The sequence below is a fragment of the Mercenaria mercenaria genome, chromosome 12 (assembly GCF_021730395.1).
Source record: "Mercenaria mercenaria strain notata chromosome 12, MADL_Memer_1, whole genome shotgun sequence".
Classification (NCBI taxonomy): domain Eukaryota; kingdom Metazoa; phylum Mollusca; class Bivalvia; order Venerida; family Veneridae; genus Mercenaria; species Mercenaria mercenaria.
This window is the reverse complement of record NC_069372.1, coordinates 67226372-67242422: the sequence shown is the minus strand read 5'-3', so window position 1 is coordinate 67242422 and position 16051 is coordinate 67226372. Positions and strand designations below refer to the sequence as shown.

Sequence of the window (16051 nt, the reverse complement as noted above, 5' to 3'; positions counted from 1 at the left end):
ATAATATCTAGGTCAAGTTCAAAACTGGGTCACATGTGCTCAAAAACTAGGTCACTATGTCAAATAATAGAAAAAACGACGTCATACTCAAAACTGGGTCATGTGGGAAGAGGTGAGCGATTCAGGACCATCATGGTCCTCTTGTTTATATTTGTTAATTATGTATTTATTATCCTTAATGTTTTTATTTTTAGCTCGACTATTCGAAGAATAGTCTAGCTATGCTACTCACCCTGGCATCGCCGTCGCCGTCACACCTTGGTTAAGTTTTTGCATGCAAGTACATACAGCTATCATTTAAAGGCATATAGCTTTGAAACTTATTTATTCTTTTTCTAGGTCAATTACCAACCTCACTGGGTCGAGTTCCATAACTCTAACATGTATTTTGAGCAAATTATGCCCCCTTTTGGACTTAAAAAATTCTGGTTAAAGTTTTACATGCAAGTTACTGTCTCCAAAACTAATGCAGATATTGAATTGAAACTTCAAATGTGTCTTCGGGGTTATAAAACTAGTTGATAGCACTAAGTCCCATGACTCTGACCTTCATTTTGGCCAAATTATGCCCCCTTTTGGACTTAGAAAATTTTGGTTAAAGTTTGGCGTGCAAGTACATACAGCTATTACTAAAAGGCATATAGATTTGAAACTTATTTTTTCTTTTTCTAGATCAATTACCTACCTCACTAGGTCAAGTCCCATAACTCTGACATGTATTTTGGCCAAATTATGCCCCCTTTTGGACTTAGAAAATTCTGGTTAAAGTTTTGCGTGCAAGTACATACAGCTATTACTAAAAGGCATATAGATTTGAAACTTATTTTTTCTTTTTCTAAATCAATTACCTACCTCACTGGGTCAAGTCCCATAACTCTGACATGTATTTTTGGCAAATTATGCCCCCTTTTGGACTTAGAAAATCCTGGTTAAAGTTTTACATGCAAGTTACTATCTCCAAAACTAATGCAGATATTAAATTGAAACTTCACATGTGTCTTCAGGGTTATAAAACTAGTTGATAGAATCAAGTCACATGACTCTGACATGTATTTTGGGCAAATTATGCCCCCTTTTGGACTTAGAAAATCCTGGTTAACGTTTTGCGTGCAAGTACATACAGCTATTACCAAAAGGCATATAGCTTTGAAACTCATTTATTCTTTTTCTAGGTCAGTTACCAACCTCACTGGGTCAAGTTCCATAACTCTTAACATGTATTTTGAGCAAATTATGCCCCCTTTTGGACTTAGAAAATTCTGGTTAAAGTTTTACATGCAAGTTACTATCTCCAAAACTAATGCAGATATGGAATTGAAACTTAACAAGTCATGTTTATTCGGGGTTATAAAACTAGTTGATAGCATCAAGTCCCATAACTCTGATATGCATTTTGGTCAAATTATGTCCTGTTTCGAACTTAAAACTGTTTTGATATTCAACATTTTGGGTAATAATTTCCTGCTTCTGTGACAATATTTCGAATAGTCGAGCTTGGCCGTCTTACGGACAGCTCTTGTTTATTAATCAATTAATTAATTACTATATATAACCTTGTAAAATTATAGAGGAAAATAATCTCCTTCATTCTACATGTAAGGAAACATAACTCTTGTGCACACGTCCACTTTGCCTACAAATTTTGAAACTTCTGAATTCCAGAAACTTCCAAATACCGAACTTTAAGGCTGGTTCGGTGGTCGTTCGGTTTTCGGAAGTGACACTGTATTAGTGTTAAAATCATTTGATATTTATATGTTAACAACAATATATGGGTTTTTATGTGTTGCTACTTGTTACCTGTTGAAATTGTTTAAATTTTAGATGAAAACTTGGCATCTCTGACCTGTGATGGTCCAGTTTATGGTACAATTTACCAAAGAGAAGGTATGGTTATCTTCACTTTTTTGCATACCCAAAGTCATGTTGTTTTTTTCTTCCATGTCTGTATTTAACAGAATATATTCAGTATTTTTATGCCCCCGAAGGGAGGCATATTAGTTTTCAACTGTCCGCCCGTTAGTTCATTCGTTCGTTCGTTAGTCACAACGTTAACTTTTTGCATGAAGGCACTTTACTTGCGAACCACTGCACCCAGGACCTTCAAACTTCACTTGCTGATAGTACTTATTGGGTACACCACCCCTACTGACTTTGGGGTCACCAGGTCAAAGGTCAAGGTCACAGGGGCCAACGTTAACTTTTTGCATGAAGGCACTTTACTCGCGAACCACTGCACCCAGGACCTTCAAACTTCACATGCTGATAGTACTTATTGAGTACACCACCCCTACTGACTTTGGGGTCACCAGGTCAAAGGTCAAGGTCACAGGGGCCAATGTTAACTTTTTGCATGAAGGCACTTTATTCGCGAACCACTGCACCCAGGACCTTCAAAGTTCACATGCTGATAGTACTTATTGAGTACACCACTCCTACTGACTTTGGGGTCACCAGGTCAAAGGTCACAGGGGCCAATGTTAACTTTTTTTATGAAGGCACTTCTCGCAAACCACTGCACCCAGGACCTTCAAACTTCACATGCTGATAGTACTTATTGAGTACACCACCCCTACTGACTTTGGGGTCACCAGGTCAAAGGTCAAGGTCACAGGGGCCAACGTTAACTTTTTGCATGAAGGCACTTTACTTACGAACCACTGCACCCAGGACCTTCAAACTTCACATGCTGATAGTACTTATTGAGTACACCACCCCTACTGACTTTGGGCTCACCAGGTCAAAGGTCAAGGTGCTGTGGGGGCATTTGTCACCATTAGTGACAGCTCTTGTTGTTTTGCTGCAGTAGCATTGCTTTATGTATTTCAAAACTTAAGAATTGAAATTGAGACCAGTATATTACAGATTGTGCACTTCTGATAAAATTTTGTAGTACATGTATAATGCAACTTTAAGATGCATGAAAAAGTAGTCCCACATTTTGATAAATTCACAGTAAACATTCAAACACTATTATTATTATCAAGTAAGTCTTAATTACAAAGAAAATGTTGAATTCTCCTCAGTAATATAATCATTGAATAGACGTTTGAAAACATTTCTATTTATACACATGTCTGGCATCTTTCACGTGCATAATGAAATAAATTATTTAATATGTAAACATATATTTCAGGTACAATGAGAACAGCTCCGGTACTATCATCTGTTGGAGCTGTTGGTAAGACATTTTATGCCCCCAAAGGGAGGCATATTAGTTTTCAACTGTCCGTCCGTTCGTTCGTTTGTTCGTTCGTTAGTTAGTTAGTTCGTTCGTCACAACGTTAACTTTTTGCATAAAGGCACTTTACTAGCGAACCACTGTACCCAGGACCTTCAAACTTCACATGCTGATAGTATTTTATGAGTTCACCAACCCTACTGACTTTGGGGTCACCAGGTCAAAAGTCAAGGTCACAGGGGCCAACGTTAACTTTCTGCATGAAGGCACTTTACATGCGAACCACTTCACCCAGGACCTTCAAACTTCACATGCTGATAGTATTTATTGAGTACACCACCCCTACTGACTTTGGGGTCACCAGGTCAAAGGTCAAGGTGCTGCGGGGGGGCATTTGTCACCATTAGTGACAGCTCTTGTTTTTGTTACTTTTCTAGCAACATGTTCACATTTTTGTTGGTAAACATGCAATTGTGTCAAAATTTGATGGTTTAAAAAAAGCATTATTATCTTGTTAATTATTGAAGAACTTTTCTTCACAGTTAATGGAAGTCAGAGTGTATGTGTGTTTCTTCATTTCAGTTCCAGTCCAACAGACAACAGTTCAAAGGTCATCATCTTCAGATTTCTCTTGTGATACTTCTGACCTTATGGTCTATACAGGTAAGAATAACACAGGTCAAGAACATTTGCTACAAATTGTTTAACAGTCTGATATGGCTCAAAAGTTAGGAAACAGAAAGCCCTCTTGCCTTTGGTATATTTCAAGAATTGACAAATCTGATGATTGTATGCCAAAATCAATTTTATAAGAAGCTGAAAAGTCAAGATCACTCAAAGGGTTCAGAATTAATGTTTTATTGTCAGATTGCATTACTCACAAGAAACACTTTCTTCTGTGTCCTAACATCACAATACACTGAGGTTATTGTCCTTACATCACACAGCAGAAAGATTCCTGTCCTAACACAACACTGCAGGAGGTTAGTGTCCTAACATCACACAGCAGAGAGATGCCTGTACTAACACAACACTGCAGGAGGTTAGTGTCCTAACATCACACAGCAGAGAGATTCCTGTCCTAACACAACGAGGCAGGGAGGCTCTTGTCCTAACACCACACAGCAGAGAGAGTCCTGTCCTAGCACATCACTGCAGGGAGGTTAGCATCCTAACATCACACAGCAGAGAGATTCCTGTCCTAACACATCACTGCAGGGAGGTTCTTGTCTTAACATCACGCAGCAGAGAGTTCCTGTCCTAACACAATCATGCAGGGAGGTTCTTGTCTTAACATCATGCAGCAGAGAGTTCCTGTCCTAACACAACACTGCAGGGAGGTTAGGGTCCTAACATCACACAGCACAGAGATTCTTGTCCTAACACAACACTGCAGGGAGATTTCTTGTCCTAATGTCACACAGCAGAGATTCCTGTCCTAACACAACACTGAAGGGAGGTTCTTATCGTAACATCTCACAGCAGAGAGAATCTTGTCCTAACACAACATTGCAGGGAGGTTTCCCGTACTAACGTCACACAGCAGAGAGATTCCTGTCCTTACACAACACTGAAGGGAGGTTCTTGTCATAACATCACACATCACAGAGATTCTTGTCCTAACATCACACAGCAGAAATTTATGTCCTGACATCACACAGCTGGCAGATTCATGTCCTAATATCACACAACAAGTGCATAATGTCCTAACATCACAAAGTTAAGAAATTTATGCCCTAACATCACCGAGCAGGTACATCATGTTCCAACATCACACAGTGGAGAATATGTACCCTAACATCACACAACAAGTATATCATGTATAACATCACACAGTGGATACATCAAGTCATTTACATCACACAGTGGAGTAATGTGTACCCTAACATCACACAGCAGGTACTTTATGTACTAACATCACACAGTAGGTACATCATGTTATATCATAACACAGTGGGTACATAAAGTCTTTACATCACACAGTTGAGAAACTTCTGCTCTAAGAGTGCACAGCAAGTACATTGTGTACATTAAGTCTAACATCAGACAATGGAGAAATTTGTGCACTAAAATCACACAGTAGGTACATGATATCCTAACATCACACAGTGGAGAAATTTGTGACCTAACATCACACGGTGGCTACATCAAGTCCTAACATCATACAATGTGTATATCAAGTCCTTACAGCACACAGTAGAGAAATTTTTGCCCTAGCAGCACAAAACAAATATATCATGTCCTAACATCACACAATAGGTACATTAAGTCCTAACATCAGACAGTGGAGAAATTTGTGCCCCAACAACACACAGCAGATATATCATGTCCTAACATTGCTCATTGGAAAAAATTTGTGTCCTAATGTCACACAATAGGTATATCATATCCTAACATCTTACAGTGGAGAAATGTGTCCTAATGTCACACGATAGGTATATCATGTCCTAACATCTTACAGTGGAGAAATGCGCCCTAATGTCATCCAGCAGAGATTTGTGTCCTAACATAAACAGTGGAAAAATTTGTACCCTAACACCATACAGCAGGAGGGTTTGAGTCCTATAGACACATTTCTTGATAATTGGGATGGAGAGTCTTAAGCTGTAGTATTTTTTATATTTTCTAGAACAAGTTTAATTAGCCTTGTGTTGATCAGGAATAATTATTATACAGAATTTTTATAGCACTCTTTTCATGATAAATACATACAAAGATTCCTTTGCATTACAAATACAGACACTCAAGGTGCAGAATTCATTCTGTACCAGTACAGATATAAAGTGATCTGACCAGAGGGACAGAGCAAGAGAAAGCCCTCGAGACAGAGTAAGAGAAATTGTTAAGATACAGTCATATATGGGAAACTAGGCCTAGCTCTTTGCAACTTGACAACCTGGTTGTTTAACATGCCTGGTGTAAAGTACAGATACACGTGAAGCTAGTTTGCCCTGAGCAGAAAGAGTACTGTCCTTTTAAAAGATGCTTATTTTTCTTAAAAAGTTTCCAGACTTTTGTCTATGGGCAGCATTTAAGAATGTTGTTTATTTTTTTTTTTTTTTTATGCCCCCGACATCTACTGATGCGGGAGGCATATAGTGAACGTCCTGTCCGTTCGTTCGTCCGTCCGAGCTCACATTTGCATACTTAGGTGGCTATAGGAACAATAGGTAACTGTACTTTTTCTTTGATGTCATTCATTCCGTAAGGCTTTTATGTGGCTTTTTTTCTCTTACGTGGCTAAAAGAACAATAGAGAGAACAAAAGAGTAGCCACATAAGTATCCATATGTAGGAACATCCGTTCGTCCGTCCATACGAGGTTAACCAAATGGGACCATTTCGTCTAGCATCAATACCCCTTACTAGAATGACTTGATACTAATGCAAATGTAACCTGTGAACATTCCTCATCTTCAGACATCACCTGACCTCAGTTTGACCTTGACCTCATTTTGGACTTAGGTTGCTTTATATAGGCCATCTCCTGGTTAACCAAATGGGACCGTTTCGTCTAGCATCAATACCGCTTACAAGAATGAATTGATACTAATACAGATGTAACCTGTGACCATTCCTCATCTTCAAACTTAACCTGACCTCAGTTTGACCTTGACCTCATTTTGGACTTAGGTTGCTTTATATGGGCCATCTCTTGGTTAACCAAATGGGACCGTTTCGTCTAGCATTAATACCGCTTACAGGAATGAATTGATACTAATACAGATGAAACCTGTGACCATTCCTCATCTTCAAACATCACCTGGCCTCAGTTTGACCTTGACCTCGTTTTGGACTTAGGTTGCTTTGTATCGACAAGGATGCCACTGGGGGCATCAAGCGTTTATTAAATGCAGCTCCTTGTTTTTTTGTTGTTTTTTTTGTTTGATTAAAGCACAAATACTAACAGTATGTAAAATAGCTGTATTAAACTCTAATCCTTGCAATTTATTTTTGGAGAAGATACTGTATTATATACATAAAAGATATGATATCTTTAATTACAATGACTTTTCATTTCAGACATTTTGACGAAAATTACAGATTTTCTGAAAGGTTGTTCAGGTGCTGTAAAAGCCAAGGATATAGCCCAGAGAACAGGGATAGGTCAGTCGAGGTCTGATGTCAATAGATACCTGTATTTGTTAAAGAATCACAATATTATACAAGATAACGGGAAAGCAGAATGGACATTGATTCAAGAAGTAAAAGGTAAGTTTCAAGATATAAGATAGATTAATTTTTTATGCAATGCAAAGAAATATTTATGATGTCGTTTCCCTTAAACTGAGCCTAAAGACATAACTGTATTGAGAAAGTGTTCTGAAATGTTGGCAGTCAGATAACTTAAAAAAAATCTTTATAGCCTTTCTCTAAAAACTACAAAGTCCGGTTGATGACTTAAAATGGTTTGTCTCTACATTTGTATTAGTCTGAACGAAGCCATGCAGTAATTGATTCTAATTACCATTATTATGTAAAGGTATTGTGATACCTGTATCCATTTCTGTGTGATGTTAACTATTCTACTGTTAACATTCTTAACGCCACATATATGGCCCAGTCAGATTGCCGCCAATTTAAATCATAGAGAAACCTGAACCCTTTAGAAGCCATGTTGTCTGCTTGAGCTATCTGAAACTAGACAGAATTTGTGTTCGTGTCAGGTTTAAAACTGGGTTATCCAGGGTCAAAACTAGGTTACTAAGTCATACCGTTAGAAACCCATGTTTGCACTCTAAAAGCTCTGTATAACCTTATGGGACCTGATATCACAGTGTTTGCCTTCATAAACTTAAATCAGGTTCAGTTTGGTCATCTGGGGTCTAAAACTAGGTCAGTAAGCAGAATTAGTACCTAATTTTTTTAAAACATAGGTATAAAGTTATAAGCCTTGAAATGCAAATGTCACTATATTTCTCAAAAATAGATATATCCATAATACTTTAACCAAAAGTACATAGTTATGAGCATAATTTTTTTTGTGATCAAGAAAATGTAACTCCTCTTAGACATGGAGAACTGAAACAGCAAAGGGATACAGTATACATGTATTGGATATTTTCTACTTGGATGTATTTCATTTTAAATTCAGCTGTGATCTGTCTTGCTAAACAATGATCCATTGTACTGTTTTCCAAAAAGATAGAACATCTGGAATAGTCAGATAACCTTCAAATATATGATGTAACAGAATGCAAATATTTAAGCTATGACCAGGACTCAAACCCAGGAACTTCTCACACCTAGGGCAGACACTCTACCACTTCACTATAAAAGCAGGGTCTATAGCTAGGCAGTGGAAGTGGATTCTTATTTTCTAACTGACACATTATGTGAACTTTAACAATTTTGTGACAGTGACATGTTTGGAATACTCAGGACCGCCAGAGGGCATAGCCACTTTTTCCCTATATATATTGGAAATCTTCTTGTGTGAAACTGCAGGCCTAATCCTTGTTTGACTCTCTGCCAAGATTGTTCAAAACACTCTAGATGTCATATTTTCTACCTAATCCTCATGAAACTTGGTCAAAGTGTCTGTCTTTATGGAATCAATGTCTGTTTTCAAATCAGATTAATTGAGGTTAAAAATTAGATGACTGTGTCAAATAAACCTAGCTTATACTCCATAGACTTTGTCAGAATGTTTGTCTTTCTGAAAACTAGGTCAAGTTCAATGAAGTAGGTTAGGTGAGTGATACAGGGCATTCATGACTCTTTTTTCTTTCAGGTGATGATCTTCGAGTCTGTGCTGCCGAGTTGGCCAAAATTCCTGGAGGTAAATCAAAGGGAAAGGTGCCACAATCAGGTAAATTACATTTAAGTTTCTTTTCTGCTTTTCAGCTCATCTGGACTTTGATCAGGGAGAGCTATTAGTATAGGTGGATAGTCCACCGTCCATAATCGTAAAGGAAGGAACTTTTGCTGTGACTATTTTTACTTAGAGAAAAAATCTTGTGTCCAACTTCTTAAAGGGAAAGGCAATGTTGTTTTCATGTTAATTCCATCTGATGGGATTTCTTTAATCTTTAAGAAGCGAAAGAATTTTCAAAATCAACTTTAAAATAAGGAAGTTATGAGCATTTAAATATTTGATTATAAATAGCAGCCATTTTGTTTCCATGGCAACAAAAATCAAAATGGCAGATTTATTAAATTTTTAGACACATATTTGAACTCTATTTACTCATTTCTTTTAAACAATTTATCTATTTTTTCCAGCTTTGATGAAAGAAATTACCATGTTTTACATGTTACACCCAAGCAACATATGGAATTAATCTATTTTAATGTTTATTTGCTAAATAAAGGATTCAACAGTGTGTAAATCACGTCATAAACACACAAAATGGCTGCTTCCATGATCAGTAATTTTCTTAAATTTCAAAATGCCATATCTTTTTCAATAGTGGTCGGATTTGAAAATTCTTTCAGCGTTATGAAAGACTTGCAGATGATTTTCATATGAAATTAACTTATTGTCAGGCTTTCCTGGTCCTTTAAACACTATTGAAAGGATATGCTTCAAAATTTCACAGATGAACAAGCATTATGGAAGGATCTTAAGCATTGACTATTTTACTGCAGTTATGGCCCTTTGATAGTTTTGCTATATAGAATATAGAAAAAAGTCTTGTGTGTCTAACTCCTCAAGGATATGCTTGAAAGTTTCACAGATGAAGGACCTTGATGCGGAGATGGCCATAAATATTGGGCCTTTTTCTTTGGCTATTTTTTCTAGAATTTTTGGCTCTTTCTGAATTTCACAAAATAGGCCATAGTGAAGAAATTTGGTGGGTACAACTTCTCATGCACTTTTTGATGGAATGGATTCAAAGTTGCTCAGATGCACAACCTTAACTGAATACAATTTGCTTCAATCTTTTAGTTGAACATCCTTCATGTGAAAATGGACAGTACTAAAAAAATTGCTATTTAAGAGAACAGCGCAGTATGTGGTGGTATAAGTGTCCTATGGACACAAGTAGCAAGTTTTCATTCATTTACTGAACAAATCCTAGTCCATTCTCTATGTATGTACTTCAAATTAAAGATATAACAAAAGCAGGTTGTCTTCAAACTTTATGCCTTTCATAACTTTACAAAAATTGGGAAAAAAAGATTTTTGAATTTGTTTGAAAATGTGAATGATTTTGTATAGATATAAACATTTTATATGTTGATACGTTGATACTTACAGGTTCTTCAAGCAGTTTGTGTGATTGTCCAAACGCTGGTCCAGGATGTGTACATGTGACTAACAACTACCAGCAGAATATACACCACCATCATCATAACATACAAATAGGAGAACGTAATCAAATGCTAGCAGGCCTACCTCCAGGTATATGTCCTAATCAACAGTTAACTGATCATTTGTTTCTTGCATATAGTGCTTAGATGGACCCAACATCTTGTTCTGTTCTGTTATTGTTACAAAGATATCAGCTTTTTCTTTTGGGATTTAGTTATTTCTGACTCGGGATATTTTAGTTAATGTGGAAACATAATGTGCAATCATTTTGTCCTCAACCTACAACCTTCACCTTGGCAGTTTGTTAATGTACATCCTATGATAAACCTGTTATGGTGGTTTGCCACTTAAAGGGGAACATGCAGCATTTGGCAACAAATCTTATATGAAATAACTAGGTGAAACAATAACACTGACAAACACATTATGAAAATCTTACAACAAACAAAAAAGATATAGCCAATTGAATACCATCTATTTAACAGCAGCTGTTTTATATGTTTCATTAAGCCCTTTTTAAATGTTACATATTCTTCTTTAATATAGACAAAGTTTTAGGACAGATTAAGTTGTTACTGGCTGAAAGTCATCTGCATATACTGTTCACAAAAATATAAAAAAGCAGATGTATAAACTACTGTGAGTTCTGTGATTACAGTGGTTATGTGTTACTTGTTTTGTTACAGATGGAGCACCACCTGGAGGGCATCAACAGCATTAACAAGGGGAAAAAGCCTGAATGGAAAAATTTGATTTAATTCCACCCATTCCACTAAATAAAAAGAAGATAATAAACAATTCATCTTGGGGCACCTCCTATAAAAAGAGGTTCTGAAGTATTGTGAATGTGGTAGTGGCTGTGGAATGGAAAAGCAGAAGGCAAAAATAAACTGTTGTAAAAGACAGTATGAAATTTAACTCAAAACAAATTGATAACATAATTAAAGGAATATCCCTCCATTGCCTCATTCTGCTCTGTCATACAGTATGTGTAGTGCTAGATACTGGTAGGCCCATCAAAATGGTAATTTCTTGTAGCTTTGCCGAGGACTGCTTTACAGCCAAACGACACAAAACATGAATACATGCAAAGGTTGTCAGGAAATTTTTTACCCTGCTAAAAAAGAAGAAATATTTCTTCTTAATTATGCTCCCCTTCAAAGAAGGAGGGGTATATTGTTTTGCAGATGTCAGTTGGTCGGTCTGTCGGTATGTAGACCAATCCGTTTCTGGATGATAACACAAGAACGCTTCAGCCTAGGATCATGAAAGTTGATAGGGAGGTTCATCATCACCAGCAGATGACCCCTATTGATTTTGAGGTCAGTAGGTCAAAGGTCAAGGTCACAGGGACCCGGAACAGTTAAATGGCTACCGGATGATAACTCAAGAACGCTTGGGCATAGGATCATGAAAGTTGATAGGGAGGTTGGTCATGACCAGCAGATAACCCCTATTGATGTTGAGATCAGTATGTCAGAGGTCAAGGTCACAGTGACCCGGATGTTAACTCAAGAACGCTTGGGCCTTGGAATATGAAAGTTGATAGGGAGGTTGGTCATGACCAGCAGATGACCCCTTTTGATTTTGAGGTCAGTAGGTCAAAGGTCAAGGTCACATTGACCTGGAACAGTAAAACAGTTTCAGGATGATATTTCAAGAATGCTTGGGCCTAGGATCAAGAAAATTGATAGGGAGGTTGGTCATGATGAGCAGATGACCCCTAGTGATTTTGAGGTCATTAGGTCAAAGTTCAAGGTCACATTGGCCAGGAACAGTTGAACTGTTTCCGAACAATAACTCGAGAACGCTTGGGCCAAGGATCATGAAAGTTGATAGAGAGGTTAATCATGACCAGCAGATGACCCCTTTTGATTTTGAGGTCAGTAGGAAAGTTAAACCGTTTCCAGACGATTACTCGAGAACGCTTAGGCCTAGGATCACGAAACTTGATAGGGAGATTGGTCATGACCAGTATATGACCCCTTATGATTTTGAGGTCAGTAGGCCAAAGGGCAAGGTCACATTGACCTGGAACACTTAAACTCTTTCCTGACAATAACTTGAAAACGCTTGGGCCTAGGATCCCGAAACTTAATAGGGAGGTTGATCATTGTTTACAGTGAGCAAATAATTTTTGTTGTGGCAATTACTGAATGCATCAAGGGGGGCATTTCGTGTTCTACGAGCTCTAGTTATATTCTACTTAGAAAATCCAAGACTTAAAATGCTTTGTGATGAACAGCTGTAGAATATTTGGTTTTAGGATGGAAAAACTTCATGTGATAACTGCTTGAGGTCGATAGGGGACACCTTTTGGGTCAGTGTATAAAGGTCAAGTTAAAGTGACTTTAATACTGAAAAAGGTTAGTTTAAACATATTTTATTATGCCCCCAAAGGGAGGCATATAGTTTTTGAACCGTCTGTCCGCAATTTTCGTGTCCGGTCCATATCTTTGTCATCCATGGATGGATTTTCAACTAACTTGGCATGAATGTGTACCACAGTAAGACGACGTGTCGCGCGCAAGACCCAGGTCCGTAGCTCAGAGGTCAAGGTCACACTTAGACGTTAAAGGTCATTTTTCATGATAGTGCATTGATGGGCGTGTCCGGTCCATATCTTTGTCATCCATGGATGGATTTTCAAGTAACTACGCATAAATGTGTGGCACAGTAAGAAGACGTGTTGCGCGCAAGACCCAGGCAGGTCTGTAGCTCAAAGGTCATGGTCACACTTAGACGTTAAAGGTCATATTTCATGATAGTGCATTGATGGGCGTGTCCGGTCCATATCTTTGTCATTCATGCATGGATTTTAAAATTATTGGGCATGAATGTGTACCACAGTAAGACAACGTGTCGCGCGCAAGACCCAGGTCTGTAGCTCAAAGGTCAAGGTCACACTTAGACGTTAAAGGTCATATTTCATGATAGTGCATTGATGGGCGTGTCCGGTCCATATCTTTGTCATTCATGCATGGATTTTAAAATTATTGGGCATGAATGTGTACCACAGTAAGACGACGTGTCGCGCGCAAAACCCAGGTCTGTAGCTCAAAAGTCAAGGTCACACTTAGACGTTAAAGGTCATATTTCATGATAGTGCAGTGATGGGCATGTCCGGTCCATATCTTTGTCATTCATGCATGGATTTTAAAATAACTACGCATGAATGTGTGGCACAGTAAGATGACGTGTCGCGCACAAGACCCAGGTCCGTAGGTCAAAGGTCCTAAACTCTAACATCGGCCATAACTATTCATTCAAAGTGCCATCAGGGGCATGTGTCATCCTATGGAGACAGCTCTTGTTTGTCTATATACAACTATATAAAAAAATTTGCACACAACAAAAATGAAAAGGATTAAGTTGAAAGCAAATTAATGCTTATTGAAGCTCTTAATATTGGTAGAAAATATGGCAGGTTTCAATTTAGTAATATAGTTGACGAAATTTGGTTATGCGTGTACTTGATAGAAAGAAAATAAGATGTGCAAGAACATTGAGTATAAGATGGTGATGAGAGAAATGATGATGTTACTAGTTAAAGATTTTCAGTGCTTTTATATATAGGTTGCTTCCTGTGATGTGTACTTGATTGTTATTTATTATCACTGTATTTATGTTATTGTTTTTGTGCCCTTGTAAAGAGTAAGCATGACAGGTGCTTTATCATAAGTTTAATTGATTTGTAGGCATTAAAGCAGCATGCCTCCAGATTTGGCTAAAAAATAATCGTTCTTTCAAATTGAAGTTTGGTCATATTATGAACATTAGAATATGAATTTTTGTTTCTAAAAGATTTTAAAAGTTCCAAATCAAGAAAAAAATATGACCGCGCCGGGAATCGAACCCCGGACCACCGCGGCAATAAAGACATTTTCCCGTCATCTTAACCAATAGCGCTATAGCTGAAGTAGTGAATAATGACTTCAAAATATAGATATTTATAATCGAGACAGCTAACCTGGAGTAAAAGCGTGACAAAACGCTTTTCGATTTTCATAGTAAAAAGTAGTAAAAACAGCAAATTCTCATGTGTTTCTGTAACATAAAGTTTGTCAGTAATTAAGTTTTAAAGCCTTCTTAAGAAATATACTATTTATTTCAAGATATCTAACAAAAATTTATTTATGTTGTTGTCGAATGATCTGGAGGCATGCTGCTTTAAATGTTGACTTTGTGTTTTGTGTTTTACAATACATTGTACTTCAGAATATACTTAGAAAATTCAGCAAATAAAAAAGATGGGGTCATGTGGTTGACTTTTTGCTAAACTGGTTTGAAAGGTCTGGACCTCATGTTTTTTTGTTGTTTTTTTTCATAATGGGAGTCTATCAGAAAATCACAACTTTCGTAACATATTCATGTATAGAAATTTTTCTGCAATGTAGATTTTGATGAAACTTCTCAAAGTCGTAAATAAACGTATGGCCTATAATGTGATGAAATAAAATGTATAGGCCCATGTGCTTATTTTTGAGATAGTTGACCACAACTGAATCCAGGCTTTATTCTACATTTTCCGGATCATCACTTCTGGTTTATCAGTCATGCAGAACTTGACTTTAAGCTTAGTTTATGTTACCAGCTATTTATATAATAGCTTTAGTCCTCTATCTTATTATAAGTATATTAGGAAAAGATTGAAATGTGTTTTACTTTCATTGCTTTAGGTGTATGAAATCTATTTATCTAATTCTGTTTAATGAGTAAATGATGCTAAGACTTTCATATCTTCTGTAACTGCAAAAATTCTAGCTTATAAACTAAGTGAACATTTGCCTAAATGTTTCATTTATGATCTGTCAGGAGAATTCAGCAGAACATTAACAACTTTACTGAAAAATAGTCACTTAACTTTCAATGTGTAATATTATGTGTTTTTATCTACATGCATCATTTGACTGTTAAACAGTAACTTCCAAAGAGTAAATAGTTTTACCCTACATGTATCATTTGGCTGTTTGACAGCAACTTTCAAGTGGTATGTGTTTTTTACCCACATGTATCATTTGACTGTTTGGATATGTTTTTACCCAAATGTATCCTTTGACTGTTTAACAGTTACTTTCAAAGGGTATGTGTTTTTACCCAAATGTATCATTTGACTGTTTAACAGTTACTTTCAAAGGGTATGTGTTTTACCCAAATGTATCATTTGACTGTTTAACAGTTACTTTCAAAGGGTATGTGTTTTTACCCACATGTATCATTTGACTGTTTAACAGTTACTTTCAAAGGGTATGTGTTTTTACCCACATGTATCATTTGACTGTTTAACAGTTGCTTTCAAAGGGTATGTGTTTTTACCCACATGTATCATTTGACTGTTTAACAGTTACTTTCAAAGGTTATGTGTCATTTGACTTTTCAACAGAGGGTGTGTTTTCACTTAATAATGAATCACCGATTTTCAAACAGTATTGGCAGAGTATGTGTTTTCACCCACATGCATAATTAGACTAAGTAACTTTCAAAGATGGATTTTTACTGACAGGATAGTTTATTTTGTTTGCAGCAATATAAATGTTTGTGCTCTATGTTTACTATTGTTCAAATTTTTATTCAGTACAGTCCCATCTACGTATCTAAGTTTTTACATATGTA

The 16051-nt window shown here is 36.9% G+C and overlaps 1 protein-coding gene across 4 annotated transcripts in view; it reads left to right on the top strand.

Annotated features, from left to right (window-relative positions):
- LOC123534939 (uncharacterized) overlaps positions 1 to 15803 on the top strand; it is a 28201-nt gene extending 12398 nt beyond the window's left edge. For 3 of the 4 annotated variants that reach the window (XM_053520266.1, XM_053520265.1, XM_053520267.1), the window contains 7 exons: positions 1825 to 1887; positions 3137 to 3181; positions 3764 to 3844; positions 7204 to 7392; positions 8915 to 8992; positions 10385 to 10528; positions 11125 to 15803. In XM_053520266.1, the coding sequence (XP_053376241.1) occupies positions 1825 to 1887; positions 3137 to 3181; positions 3764 to 3844; positions 7204 to 7392; positions 8915 to 8992; positions 10385 to 10528; positions 11125 to 11159 (635 nt within the window). In that variant the 3' untranslated portion in view covers positions 11160 to 15803. The remainder of the gene's footprint in view (positions 1 to 1824; positions 1888 to 3136; positions 3182 to 3763; positions 3845 to 7203; positions 7393 to 8914; positions 8993 to 10384; positions 10529 to 11124) is intronic. The other variant, XM_053520268.1, reaches the window with a different exon arrangement.
- Positions 15804 to 16051: the final 248 nt, after the last annotated feature.